At 43.9% G+C, this 14,956-nt stretch overlaps 2 protein-coding genes across 17 annotated transcripts in view; one reads left to right on the plus strand and one right to left on the minus strand.

Moving 5' to 3' along the window:
- Positions 1–833, plus strand: part of rmc1 (regulator of MON1-CCZ1) — a 39,239-nt gene extending 38,406 nt beyond the window's left edge. For 14 of the 16 annotated variants that reach the window (XM_078215581.1, XM_078215584.1, XM_078215585.1 and 11 more), the window contains one exon: positions 638–827. In XM_078215581.1, coding sequence (XP_078071707.1) covers positions 638–717 — 80 coding nt within the window. In that variant the 3' untranslated portion in view covers positions 718–827. Of the gene's footprint in view, positions 1–637 lie in introns of all 16 variants that reach the window. The other 2 variants (XM_078215582.1, XM_078215583.1) reach the window with 1 other exon arrangement.
- Positions 741–14,956, minus strand: part of npc1 (Niemann-Pick disease, type C1) — a 38,141-nt gene continuing 23,925 nt past the window's right edge. Inside the window, exons 17-25 of the mRNA XM_078215580.1 lie at positions 14,470–14,559; positions 14,197–14,387; positions 13,500–13,615; positions 12,637–12,766; positions 8,577–8,777; positions 7,578–7,809; positions 6,706–6,819; positions 5,686–5,848; positions 741–1,157 (exon numbers count right to left, since the gene is read on the minus strand). Coding sequence (XP_078071706.1) covers positions 1,078–1,157; positions 5,686–5,848; positions 6,706–6,819; positions 7,578–7,809; positions 8,577–8,777; positions 12,637–12,766; positions 13,500–13,615; positions 14,197–14,387; positions 14,470–14,559 — 1,317 coding nt within the window. The 3' untranslated portion in view covers positions 741–1,077. The remainder of the gene's footprint in view (positions 1,158–5,685; positions 5,849–6,705; positions 6,820–7,577; positions 7,810–8,576; positions 8,778–12,636; positions 12,767–13,499; positions 13,616–14,196; positions 14,388–14,469; positions 14,560–14,956) is intronic.

Raw genomic sequence — 14,956 nt, forward strand, 5'->3', positions numbered from 1 at the left:
GGGAAAAAGCTTCTGACTATCCACTCTGCATGCCCCTCAATCTTGTAGACTTCTATCAGGTCACCCCTCAACCACTGTCATTCCAGTGAGAAACCAAGTTTCTCCAACCAATTTAGCTGTTGTCAGTTAAGTGTTTAAGCAGAGTACCTCAAGTTGTTAAGGCCCAAGTCCCAACTGGAATTTCACTTTGTTTAAGCACCAAGTTGCTTTAGCCATCTAGTAAATGTGAACTAAAAAAATTAGCATTGGGACAATTGTATCATCACTGGGCAAGTATTGAATGTATTCAAGAGGTGGCTGGATATAGCACTTGGGGTGAATGGGATCAAAGGTTATGGGGAGAAAGGATTAGGCCGAGTTGGATGATCAGCTATGATCATGAATGGCAGAGCAGACTTGAAGGCCTCCTGCTATGTTTTATGTCAGAGACCCAGGGTAATGCTCTGGGGACCTAGATTCAAATTTGTCCACTTTTGTAAAAACACCAAATCCGGTTATGTCCTACAGGGAGGAAATCTGCATGCTAGCTATTCCATGACTAAAATGTTACCTCACTGCAGGAGATTAGTAACAGTATATTATATACTAGCATCTAATCAAAGGTCACATTCTTTACATTGTGGACTTTTAATTTCAGGAGAGCACTGTGAAGAACATGTCAGCCATTTCAAAACACTCTTTGGTGAGCAAGCACTTCTGACACCAATGGCTGTATGAACAGGATTCCAGAAAGCAATTACTGAATGTCTAGAAACTTTATTATGTGCATTGTAAAAAACCATAAAAATCATCTACACAATTTTGGCATGTATTAAAAATATGCATTAGTGTCACTCCCCAGTGTCATTCTTTAACAGATCAACTGGAGAGAGAAAAGTTGCATTGCTTTTACAGAACTGCCAGTTAAGATATTACTAATCCAATAAAACTGGACACAGTTGGGAACCTTAGTTTGTGCTGTAGCAAACCAGCCAATTTCCTGAGTTCAAAGTACCACAACCTGCATTAAAAAAGGTAGTTCAACATTCTTCAAATATCATTGCAATCTGTCAGTCCTGAAGTTCTGTCAACTTGGGTTTATTTCAGCAGTGGCTCCCGTTCAGTGCTGATGTGGTGATTGTGCAGTGCAAAAACTTTCCCTTTGTTCATAGGTGGTCCTAAACAAAATTTAAGAGTAGTTAATTCCAAAACAGAGAGAAGTACAAAATCTGCAGCCTAAAGATGTTTTGCTTGATGTAAACAGCCAACTGTGCCCAAGGTTGGTAACATGTTACCAACTTCAGGACAAGGCTCAAGGTTGAGCATTGAAACAGTCCAAGGAGCAAAGTGATCTTCAGCTGAGTGCACAATGTGATCTGCAATTTACTTGTTGAAACTGAGTAATCCACAGGCTAGATGCAGTCAAGCTAATGTTGACCAAGTTTGTTCCAATAGGTCAGATTATCTTCATTTGTAAGATAGAATTCATCCCTTCCAAATGGTTATTCTCACCAACTATCCCAGAGCATTGCTTCTACTATCTATTGATGTGCCCAACTCTGATCCATTGAGTCTTCTGGACTGAAAGCATGATGCCCACCAATGGAGGTCAACCAGTGTTTTAAGTAGATTTATAGAGTGCAAAAATTGTGCCCTCATTTATGAAATGAAGGATCTCTGGCCAGGTCACCTTCAATGATTTGCAGTCAAGGCCCTTCTGCTCATGTACTTATCCTACATTAGAACATAGAACAGTACAGCACAGAACAGGCCCTTCGGCCCACAATGTTGTGCTGAGCTTTATCTGAAACCAAGATCAAGCTATCCCACTCCCCATCATCCTGGTGTGCTCCATGTGCCTATCCAATAACCGCTTAAATGTTCCTAAAGCGTCTGACTCCACTATCACTGCAGGCAGTCCATTCCACACCCCAACCACTCTCTGCGTAAAGAACCTACCTCTGATATCCTTCCTTTATCCCACCACGAACCCTATAGTTATGCCCCCTTGTAATAGCTCCATCCACCCGAGGAAATAGTCTTTGAACGTTCACTCTATCTATCCCCTTCATCATTTTATAAACCTCTATTAAGTCTCCCCTCAGCCTCCTCCACTCCAGAGAGAACAGCCCTAGCTCCCTCAACCTTTCCTCATAAGACCTACCCTCCAAACCAGGCAGCATCCTGGTAAATCTCCTCTGCACTCTTTCCAGTGCTTCCACATCCTTCTTATAGTGAGGTGACCAGAACTGCACACAATATTCCAAATGTGGTCTCACCAAGGTCCTGTACAGTTGTAGCATAACCCCATGGCTCTTAAACTCCAACTCCGTTAATAAAAGCTAACACACTATAGGCCTTCTTCACAGCTCTATCCACATAGAACATAGAAAGCCACAGCACAAACAGGCCCTTCGGCCCACAAGTTGCGCCGATCACATCCCCACCTCTAGGCCTATCTATAGCCCTCAATCCCATTAAATCCCATGTACTCATCCAGAAGTCTCTTAAAAGACCCCAACGAGTTTGCCTCCACCACCACCGACGTCAGCCGATTCCACTCACCCACCACCCTCTGAGTGAAAAACTTACCCCTGACATCTCCTCTGTACCTACCCCCCAGCACCTTAAACCTGTGTCCTCTCGTAGCAACCATTTCAGCCCTTGGAAATAGCCTCTGAGAGTCTACCCTATCCAGACCTCTCAACATCTTGTAAACCTCTATCAGGTCACCTCTCATCCTTCGTCTCTCCAGGGAGAAGAGACCAAGCTCCCTCAACCTATCCTCATAAGGCATGCCCCCCAATCCAGGCAACATCCTTGTAAATCTCCTCTGCACCCTTTCAATGGCTTCAACATCTTTCCTGTAATGAGGTGACCAGAACTGCGCGCAGTACTCCAAGTGGGGTCTAACCAGGGTCCTATAAAGCTGCAGCATTATCTCCCGACTCCTAAACTCAATCCCTTGAGTGGCAACCTTTAGAGATCTGTGGATATGGACCCCAAGATCTCTGTTCCTCCAGTCTTCAGAACCATACCTTTGACCCTGTAATCCACATTTAAATTAGTCCTACCAAAATGAATCACCTCATTTATCAGGGTTAAACTCCATTTGCCATTTTTCAGCCCAGCTTTGCATCCTATCTATGTCTCTTTGCAGCCTACAACAGCCCTCCACCTCATCCACTACTCCACCAATCTTGGTGTCATCAGCAATTTACTGATCCACCCTTCAGCCCCCTCCAAGTCATTAATAAAAATCACAAAGAGCAGAGGACCAAGCACTGATCCCTGCGGCACTCCGCTAGCAACCTGCCTCCAATCCGAAAATTTTCCATCGACCACCACCCTCTGTCTTTGATCAGACAGCCAGTTACCTATCCAAATCGGCCAACTTTCCCTCTATCCCACATCTCCTCACTTTCATCATAAGCTGACCATGGGGGACCTTATCAAACGCCTTACTAAAATCCATGTATATGACATCAACTGCACTACCTTCATCAACACACTTAGTTACCTCCTCAAAAAATTCTATCAAATTTGTGAGGCACGACTTGCCCTTCACGAATCCATGCTGACTATCCTGGATTAATCTGCATCTTTCTAAATGGTCGTAAATCCCATCCCCAAGGACCTTTTCCATCAATTTACCAACCACCGAAGAAAGACTAACCGGTCCATAATTACCAGGGTCATTTCTATTCTCTTTCTTAAACAGAGGAACAACATTCGCCACTCTCCAGTCCTCTGGCACCATCCCCCTGGACAGTGAGGACCCAAAGATCAAAGCCAAAGGCTCTGCAATCTCATCCCTTGCCTCCCAAAGAATCCTAGGATATTTAATCAGGCCCAGGGGACTTATCGACCTTCAGTTTATTCAAAAACTGCCAGTACATCCTCCCTCCGAACATCTATTTCCTCCAGCCTATTAGCCTGTAACACCTTCTCTTCCTCAAAAACATGGCCCCTCCTTGGTGAGCACTGAAGAAAAGTATTCATTCATCACCTCGCCTATCTACTGACTCCATACAAAAAGTTCCCACTTGACTGGCCCCAACCTCACCCTGGTCATTCTTTTATTCCTCAAGAGTAAAAAGCCTTGGGGTTTTCCTTGATCCGACCCACCAAGGACTTAGTGTCCCCTCCTAGCTCTCCTAAGCCCCTTTTTCAGCTCATTCCTTACGAACTTGTAACCCTCAATCGAGCCATCTGAACCTTGTTTCCTCATCCCTACATAAACTTCCCTCTTCCTTTTCACAAGACATTCCACCTCTTTCATGAACCATGGTTCCCTCACTCAGCCATTTCCTCCCTGCCTGACAGGGACATACCCATCAAGGACATCCAGTATTTGTTCCTTGAAAAAGTTCCACTTTTCATTAGTTCCTTTCTGACAGTTTCTGTTCCCAACTCATGCCCCCTAATTCTTGCCTAATCGCATCATAATTACCTCTTCCCCAATTGTAAACCTTGCCCTGCTGTATGGCCCTATCCCTCTCCATTGCAACAACAAAAGACACCGAATTGTGGTCACTATCTCCAAATTGCTCTCCCACAACCAAATCTAACACTTGGCCTGGTTCATTTCCCAGTACCAAATCCAATGTGGCCTCACTTCTTGTCAGCCTATCCACATATTGTGTCAGGAAACCCTCCTGCACACACTACACAAAAACTGCCCCATCCAAACTATTTGACCTACAAAGGTTCCAATCAATATTTGGAAAGTTAAAGTCCCCCATGACAACTACCCTGTGACCCCCACACATATCCATAATCTGCTTAGCAATTTCTTCCTCCACATCTCTACTACTATTTGGGGGCCTATAGTAAACTCCTAACAACGTGACCGCTCCTTTCCTATTTCTAACCTCAGCCCATATTACCTCAGTGTGCAGATCCCCCTCGAAGTGCCTTTCTGCAGCCATTAAACTATCCTTGATTCACAATGCTACTGCTCCAGCTCTTTTACCAGCTTCCCTACACTTACTGAAACATCTATACCCCGGCCCACAAGTTGCACCGATCACATCCCCACCTCTAGGCCTATCTATAGCCCTCAATCCCATTAAATCCCATGTACTCATCCAGAAGTCTCTTAAAAGACCCCAACGAGTTTGCCTCCACCACCACCGACGTCAGCCGATTCCACTCACCCACCACCCTCAGTGAAAAACTTACCCCTGACATCTCTGTACCTACCCCCCAGCACCTTAAACCTGTGTCCTCTCGTAGCAACCATTTCAGCCCTTGGAAATAGCCTCAGAGTCTACCCTATCCAGACCTCTCAACATCTTGTAAACCTCTATCAGGTCACCTCTCATCCTTCGTCTCTCCAGGGAGAAGAGACCAAGCTCCCTCAACCTATCCTCATAAGGCCAACAACCATTCCTGTCCTTGTTCTACCCACGTCTCCGTAATGGCCACAACATCGTAGTCCCAAGTACCAATCCACGCCCCAAGTTCATCTACCTTGTTCCGGATGCTCCTTGCATTGAAGTAGACACTTCAACCCAAAAAACAAATCATTTGACTTTTGTCTGCCATAACCAGGTTTGACATGTTCAACTTATTTACTAAATTAATCTGTGGTAACATTCCACAAAGATAGAGAAAGGCAAATAGATAAAGTTAAATAGAAAGTTAAAATCAGCTGATCAGTGACAGCCTGATTGCTGCAATGTTTCATGAATCTTGCCTTACCTATGTAACTAAGCAATACTGGAAGGAATATGAGGCCATGAGCAGCTCCCAAAAGCACAATTGCCAAGTACATCCTGAAGTAGAAGATCTGGAAAATCTGGGATTTGGAAAATGCCAGGATCACAATACCTCCAAATTTAGTCAGTGTGATGCCACTGAATACCTAGGAGAAAATGGCAAGTTCAGCATCTGATATACAAAGACAAAGACAACAAAGAACAATACAGCACAGGAACAGGCCCTCCAAGCCCACGCCGCTCCCCGGTCCAGGATTGAATCCTGAATCCAGGATCCCCGCCCAATTTTCCAGCCTATCTACATACCAATATCCTATCCACCGAGCTGTCCCTCACAGCTACGATGCTATGTTACAACTACAGACAAATTTAGTCACAAGTAGGCTTATATTAACACGGCAATGAAGTTACTGTGACAGTCCCCTAGTTGCCATACTCTGGCACCTGTTTGGTTACACGGAGGGAGAATTTAGTATAGCCTATGCATCCAATTACCAATCTTGGTGCCTGTCCAGAGATCACTGAAGGAGAAGGCTGAGGGAGACATGATTGAGGTGTATTAGGGGGCATGGACAGGAAGCAGCTGTTCCTGGAAGGTTGAAGGGCATAACATTTTAATGGATAGGCAGGAGGTTTAGAGGGGATTGGGGAGAATTTTCACTGAGGGTGGTGGGAATTTGGAATGCACTGCCTGGGAGGGCAAGAGACAGGAAACAATCTTAAATGTCATAACAGCCTCGAAAGTGGGATTTGTGTAGATTTAATGCAGTTGTCAGCAGACTTGATGGGTCTCTTCTGTATGGCCTGACTATAACCTGGAGGATCTCAGTGGGCCCCAAGTTAATACCTACAGCCTGAAAACAACTGTTCAAATAGTAAATGCTATTAACTACCAACTTTCCATGTTGAGATTTTCCAATGAGATCAAATACATTCACAAGATTAGAGACAAATCTTTATTCCTAGTTTTAAAAATGGCTCTTTAGTTATTAAATTTACTTACCGAGCTACCCATATTTGCCAGTGCTTCCTCAGCACGCTGCACCCTGGTTTTCTTCATACTGATAGAAAATGCACGTACAATATGGCTACAAAATTCAACCGAAATACCACAGCACTACAAGAAAAAAGTCAAAATGAAAGCCTGTCAACTTTAAATTACACAAAATCTGCAGCCAGTTCTTAACAGCATTCAACTTTCATACCAATTAAAGCAATATTTGCAGATGCAAAACTCAATGCTGTATTGAGACTCATGGAATTGCCAATGTTTGTATTAACAGTACAAGGCTGCTTGATAGAGTAGGTATTTGAAGATTACACAAGGTATTTCCTATAGCTGTCAGCTATAGTTCTGAGTTACTAGCTTCACTTGCACTGAACAACTGCGTCATTTGATAAAATACATGACAGATTGAGGTGTGAAGTTGTCTACTTCAGATAGAAACAGAAAGCACAGAGGACCTGGATGTCCTCCACAGTCAGTGAAATAAAGCACACAGGTGCAATGAGTGCAAATAGCATGTTAGCCTTCATTGCAAGATTGACTTGACTGGGCCAGTATTCACTGAAGTTGAGGGGATCTGGTGGAAGTGTACAAAAGAGGCAAGTGGACAAACCAGATGTAGGGATGTTTCCTCCAGCTGGGTGGGGTCTGGAACAAGTGGCCTTAGTCTCAGGATATGCAGGTGGCTATTTTGGCCTGGAAATTAGAAACTTCACTGGAATTCACAGAAGGCTGCCAAATCAGACTAAAGTGATATAGGGATAGATCACATGGCAGAGGGGATCAGCCATGATCACAAGGACTAAAGTGGCCAACTCTTGTTTCTTGGAGCATCAGGAAATAGCTGTTATTGTAAATTCTCCACTTACCATAACCAGGTTTACTAATGAGACTGCATTCAGACTGATGTTCCACAACCACATAACTCCAAACATATTGGTGATAATCATTGAAATAGTAATGCAGATGACGACAGCAGACCAGACTTCACAGCCCAGCAGGATTGTAGTCACAACAAACACAGCTCCCAGTGACATACAGATGTTGAAAACTGTATCTTTCACAATTGTGAAATATTGTTCATAAAAGACGTAAAATACACTGTAAAAACAGAATCCAACATTATACTCTATTCTCCACAAGCCTCCTTTATCCAAAAAAACTAAATGTTTTATCTATATTCAATTTTCCCCAAGCATTTCAGAGGCAATGGCCACAGCTAGCTGAGGTACTCTTTCCCTGGAGCGTCAGCAGTTTATATTTGAGCTGAGAATTTTGTTGTAGTCTTAACTGGAAAGTGTCATTTTGTGCCTCTATCAAAACCCACCCATTGTTATCCTGGTTTTCATCTCCCACCCACTAGTCTCCATAGGCATCATGAGACATAGGAACAAGATCAGAGTAGGCCATTCAACCCCTTGGAGGATTCCATCATTTAACTAGATAGTGGCTGATCACAAATTCATTCTGGACTTCAACTGCTCAAAAACATTCCTTCCATGACAAGAACACTCCAGTCATTTAGTACATGTTCACAGTTCACCAAGCTAGAGATGAACTGGTGTTGATCACATGTTGCTTGCCACCAACTTCCCGGTTCCAAAAAGTCAGAAACAGTACAAGATACTAGTAATTAGGAAGGAAGTGACAACTGATCTGTTCACTGAAAGCTTCTTAGCCTTTTGGCCAAGAGTTCTATCAAGCTCAAGATGGGGTGCAATGCCTCATCTGGTTCGTCTGTGGGGACCATGAATGGAAATGGATGTCTGGTCCATAGAGTATGGCTTTAACCAAAAAACATCAAAACTCATGAATAGATTCCTGTTCTTACCAAAAGATTGGCAAAGTGGCCATGAGCAGAAGTTTACCTGTATGGAAAGACACGATAGCCTTTGTGAGAAATGCCCATGGATTCAGTTATGTTTTCAGCAAGACTACGTGCACTCTCAGCAGCAGCAATGAAATCAGCAGATGTTTTCAGTACAGTGTGAAAAGTCATAAAATAAGTGGCTCCCACAGCTGTATTGTTCTCAATTAGGTTCACTGCAGAGCCGTATGCTGCATGGCCCCTACAGAGGGAATAGAAAGTTGCATTAGTTTTCTAAAAGTGCATCATCTTTTCTTGAATTGTTACAAAAGGGGAATATTCAATGTCAAGCAGTTGACTCAAAATGGGGAAGTATTTCCTACAACCACACCAACAGGCTGTATTTGGAACAGAGGTCGTATGTACAAACAGCAATCAAATATTTCAGTGAAATTGGGAGGGTGGGGAGAAAGCCAGTAATATTTCAAAATGGAAAACAGCAAGGTAGAAGAGTTCTGTGGGGAGGTGATGGCCTCATCATATCACTAAACTATGAGGCAGCATGGTGACAGTGGTTAGCACTGCTCCCTCAATGCCAGGGACCTGGGTCACTGAGTCATCTGCATGTTCTCCTAGTGTCTGTGGGTTTCCTCCTGGTGCTCCAGTTTCCAGTCTGAAATGCTGGTTAGATGCATTGGCCATGCCAAATTCCTCTCCTTCAGTGTACCTGAACAGGCACGGTGTGGTGAGACTGGGCAATTTTCACAGTAACTTCATTGCAGTGTTAAAGTCGACGTGACACTAAAACCTATTAATTCAGAAACTCAGCTCATGTTTTGAGGACCTGGGTTCAAATCCTACCATGACAGATGAAGGTTTGAATGCAATTAAGAATCTGATGACCATGAAACCATTGTTGATGCAAGAACCTAACTGGCTCTGAAATGGCCAGCCAGTTGTCAAATTGGTACAAAGTTGAGGGCAACAAGTGCTGGCCAGGCAGTGATGTTTGTGTCCTACAAATATGGAAGTTGGATTGGTCAGGAGAACCAATGGAATTGCAAGGGAAACAGCCAGGTACATTTTACACAAAAACTCTTCCCACGTAGCAAGGCTTGTATTTGAATCCAGTGTGAAAAGCAACACACCCAAGTATCAGCTCAATTATGAAAACCAGCACTGTTCAAAGACACACCCAATAGTTCAAGCAAAAAGCGGGCAAGATCTGCAGGACTACTTCACAGGAGCTTGCCGAACCCCAAAGGTGATAGTAAACATTTGCTAGGAAGCTTTCATTCCTTCATAAGGAATGAAAGCTTCTTTGAAAATGTGACCAAACACATTGACGAAGGAAGAGCGGTGGATGTGGTCTATATGGACTTCAGCAAGGCGTTCGATAAGGTCCCCCATGCAAGACTTCTTGAGAAAGTGAGGGCATGGGATCCAAGGGGCTGTTGCCTTGTGGATCCAGAACTGGCTTGCCTGCAGAAGGCAGAGAGTGGCTGTGGAGGGGTCTTTCTCTGCATGGAGGTCAGTGACCAGTGGAGTGCCCCAGGGATCTGTTCTGGGACCCTTGCTGTTTGTCATTTTCATAAATGACCTGGATGAGGAAGTGGAGGGATGGGTTGGTAAGTTTGCTGACGACACCAAGGTAGGTGGTGTTGTGGATAGTTTGGAGGGATGTCAGAAGTTGCAGCGAGACATAGAATGCAAGACTGGGCGGAGAAGTGGCAGATGGACTTCAACCCGGATAAGTGTGTAGTGATCCATTTTGGCAGATCCAATGGGATGAAGCAGCAGTATAATATGAAGGGTACCATTCTTAGCAGTGTAGAGGATCAGAAGGACCTTGGGGTCTGGGTCCATAGGACTCTTAAATCGGCCTCGCAGGTGGAGGATGCGGTCAAGAAGGCGTACGGAGTACTAGCCTTCATTAATCGAGGGATTGAGTTTAGGAGTCGGGAGATAATGCTGCAGCTTTATAGGACCCTGGTTAGACCCCACTTGGAGTACTGCGCGCAGTTCTGGTCACCTCATTACAGGAAAGATGTTGAAGCCATTGAAAGGGTGCAGAGGAGATTTACAAGGATGTTGCCTGGATTGGGGGGCATGCCTTATGAGGATAGGTTGAGGGAGCTTGGTCTCTTCTCCCTGGAGAGACGAAGGATGAGAGGTGACCTGATAGAGGTTTACAAGATGTTGAGAGGTCTGGATAGGGTAGACTCTCAGAGGCTATTTCCAAGGGCTGAAATGGTTGCTACGAGAGGACACAGGTTTAAGGTGCTGGGGGGTAGGTACAGAGGAGATGTCAGGGGTAAGTTTTTCACTCAGAGGGTGGTGGGTGAGTGGAATCGGCTGACGTCGGTGGTGGTGGAGGCAAACTCGTTGGGGTCTTTTAAGAGACTTCTGGATGAGTACATGGGATTTAATGGGATTGAGGGCTATAGATAGGCCTAGAGGTAGGGATATGATCAGCGCAACTTGTGGGCCGAAGGGCCTGTTTGTGCTGTGGCTTTCTATGTTCTATGTTCTATAACATGGAGCGAAAGGAATGTTGGCATTTAGAGCTAAAGGAATAGAATATAAAAAGTATTGTTGCAACTATATAAGACATTGGTGAGGCCACACCTGGAGTATTGTGCACCATTTTGGTCCCGGTATTTGAGGAAAGATTTAAAGTAAAGTTTATTACTGGTCACAAGTAAGGCTTACATTACACTAATGAAGTTAGTGAAAGTCCCCACATGTAGTGGCATGTGAGACAGTTCAATAGATTAATTCCAGAGATGAGGGGTTTGTTGCATAGAGATTGAACAGTTTAGGCTATACGCTGGAAAGATGAATGAGGAATGAGGAGAGATCAGAATTGAGGTACACAAGAACAAAACAGCACAGGAACAGGCCCTTCAGCCCTCCAAGCCTGCACTGATCATGTGTTCCTAACTAGACGATCTGTTTGTGTCCCTCTATTCCCAGTCTGTTCATGGTGATAAAAAGGTATGGATAAAGTGGATGCTTCCACTGGTGTGGCATTCTAGGATGAGACCATAGTCTTAGGATAAGGGATAGCAAATTAAACCGTTGAGGAGAAACTACTTCTCTCAAAGGGTTGTGAATCTGTGGAATATGCTACCCCAAAGTGCAGCAGATTTGAGGAATTAGATTTTTAATTGGTAATGGGTTGAAGGGTTATTGGGGGGGGGGGGGGGGAAAGAGAGAATTGAGGCAGGAAAGTGGGGATGAGGAGCACATCAGCCATGATTTGATGGCAGAGTGGACTTGATGGGCCAAATGGCCCAATTCTGCTCTTATGAATTTAACCATCACTGGGTAGGTCATCCATGTTTTTATTGCCCTTATAAAGGTGGTGAGCCACCCACTGCAATCAGTTTTGTCTAGGTAAACCAAGTGCTGATAAGGGAGTTCCAGGTTTTTTGCCAAACTGAAGGAATTGCAATATAGTTCTAAGGCAGGAAAGTGTGGGGCTTGGAGGGAAACTTGCAGATGGTGTTCCCATGCATCTATTGTCCTGGTAGAGATTGCAGGTTTGGAAGGCGGTGTCAAAGGAGCCTTGTTGCAGGGTATCTTGTACATGGTACAGTGGATGGGGGTGCCAAACAAGCAGATGAGACAAGCTTTACTTTTGAAACTGCATTCATCCAGGCAAGTGGTGAGCATTTCACCACATTGGAGTTACAGGCTGCAAATTTCCCAACCTCTGACCTTCACTTGCTTTTGTAGCAAATGTTTACATGGCTAGTCCAGTTTCTGACACCCCAGATGCCAATAGCTAGGAATTTAGTTAGATGGTCATTGCATGTGGTCAAACATGCATGCTACTCATCAGACCAAGCTGTTGTCCAGGTCTTGCTTGCACATGGACAGACTGCTTTAGCTAAAGATTCTTTAAATGGCAAGTAGTGCCAAGTGGATGAATCCACCAAATTTGAATACCTGTGAGTAAAAGCATTTTTGCATTAAACCTGCCCAAAGCTTTTTCATAAGGCAGTTGTAGCTAGTTCAACACATACTCTTTCTATAGTAGGTTTGCAAACAGTAAAAGGATCAAATCATTCTTAAATCCAAATCTTGCTCGAAGTACAAGGATTGTAGTTCCTTACCCTTTGCCACATTTTGGACTTGGATTGTCAGACAGAAACATGGGGAGAAAAGTCATGAAATCTTCTCCATAGGGCCTTTGTTTTCCTTCTCTAGTGAGTGGACGGCAGTGAACACATGATGAATTGTCAACTACAAGAGCACAAAAAGAATGTGTTAAGTTTGAGTTGAATCAGCAAGTTTACACTTGGAGCATCACAGCCAAAGTTTAACTCATCCAAAAAAGCAACATTGTGAACAGAAACCTTAGCTAATCTACCCAATGCCTCATGTTCCAGAAACATTTCCCCCAACCTGGTGATCACCCTGTGGACAGCTCTACCATGCTGTTGATCACAACTCTCATTTAGCCACCTCCAAAATCCATAATGAAACATCTAGAATGGTTTTGCAATTGAAGTTTAAGTCTATTTGGTCACAAGGAGGCTTACATTAACACTGCAAGGTTACTGTGAAAATCCTCTAGTTGCCACTGGTGCCTATTTGGGTACACAGAGGGAGATTTTAAGCATGGCCAGTCCACCTAATCGTCACATCTTTCAGACTGTGGGAGGAAACCCACAGAGAATGTGCAGACTCTGCACAGACAGTGACCCAAGCTAGGAATTGAACCTGGGTCCCTGGCATTGAGGCAGCAGTGCTAACCACTTGCCCTCCCAGCCTTTAGTTGAAGGGATTTGGAGCGAGTTTGATTTCCATTGCCCTGTGTGAAGTGCCTCCTGATATCCCCTTCAAGTGACCATGCTCCATTTTGTTAATTATCCTATTCTGCACTCCCTCCCAGTGCATATTGTTTGCATCTAGCCCAAATTATACTTGGCCCACCCATAGTCTGGGTAAATCACAATATAGAGTACAGTGTCACCTGATGCATTGCAGAACTTCTCTGAAGTATTGTAGACTCTGCAGCAGGAGGATTGTGGCTTCACCCAGTCAAAGTAATCATCAATCCATGATGATGATGGGAAACCGATTTTTGTACTGAGGGAAATTGAACAATTACACTTCAAACAAAACAGGTTATGAAAAGTTAAGGCTATTTATTCAAATCACAATGGTCACATCATAGGCCATTCAGCCTCCATCTGCAAAGCATAGGGTTCCTATTTTTAGAACTGGACATCCACTGATCAGGTCAGTCCAATTCTACCACACTTCAGGAAGACATTACAGCCTTGGTGTGCAAAGGAGATTTACTGGAATGGTACTGAAGATTTCTGTAATGCCAGTTATCAATACACATCACCCCAGTAAAAAAGGGGTTAGCAGACTGCAACCCAAGGTCAGAATAGAGAGAGTCTAATTAAACATTTCAATAATCCAGAAATTAGTCCCCGCTAGGATGAGATTTGTCACCATGCCTGGCTGGCAGCAAAACCATCCGAGTGGAACAGCCTGAATATTCTGTTGGTGACCATGGATATTTGATATTAGGCAGTCACAAAACAATTGCACTGCTAAGTTTTAAATAGAATGCTGGATACAAGAGGGGGGCAGCATGACTGGCAATGACCAAGGAAAACATGCAATTGACAAGGAGACAAGGTACACAAGGAACTTACTAGTTGTCCAGCAGAGCAGCAGTGTAAATTTGTTGGACAAGAGAGTCATTGTTACAGCCAACACCACCACACACTGTATTCTGTCCTTCTAGAGAAGTGTAATTATGTCCTTCTTCAATCACAAAGTAGACAGGAGGGCCTGCATGCAAGTACTCTGCCATTGATTCAAAGTAGTGCAACACATACGAGTCCTGGGAAGGGAAAATAATCCTGTTATCTGAATTGTACTACCCACAGCTGCTGAAGGAACAATGAATAGAGTTTTACACTTACATCTGGCATCGAATAACTCGGATTCAATCCAATCTCAACTTTGTTTAATACTGCAATACTGAATGACAGGAGGCCAACAAACACCGATATCTAGGGATCAAAGTAAAATTCAGATCAGTGCCAACAGCCTTGAGAAAACCCAAAAAGTATGAATATGAATTCTGCCTATTGATTGGAGAATGTGGGGCTCAAACTTCAAATTTAAACTAAGACAGGGGTCTGAGCCAACTCTGCCATTTATTGTAGATGATCATCCAATTCTAGTAACCAGCTCACTGTCAAGATCTATATCTAAGACAGGGGTCTGAGCCAACTCTGCCATTTATTGTAGATGATCATCCAATTCTAGTAACCAGCTCACTGTCAAGATCTATATCTACAGGCTCACCACTGGGTGAGTTCTTCATCTGTATCCTCAGACTGTGCCCCCTCCCAATCAGAAACTTCCTTCCTGCATCTACCCAATTAAATCCTGTTAGATTTTTAA

The sequence above is a fragment of the Mustelus asterias genome, chromosome 7, assembly GCF_964213995.1.
Source record: "Mustelus asterias chromosome 7, sMusAst1.hap1.1, whole genome shotgun sequence".
In the NCBI taxonomy this organism is placed as follows: domain Eukaryota; kingdom Metazoa; phylum Chordata; class Chondrichthyes; order Carcharhiniformes; family Triakidae; genus Mustelus; species Mustelus asterias.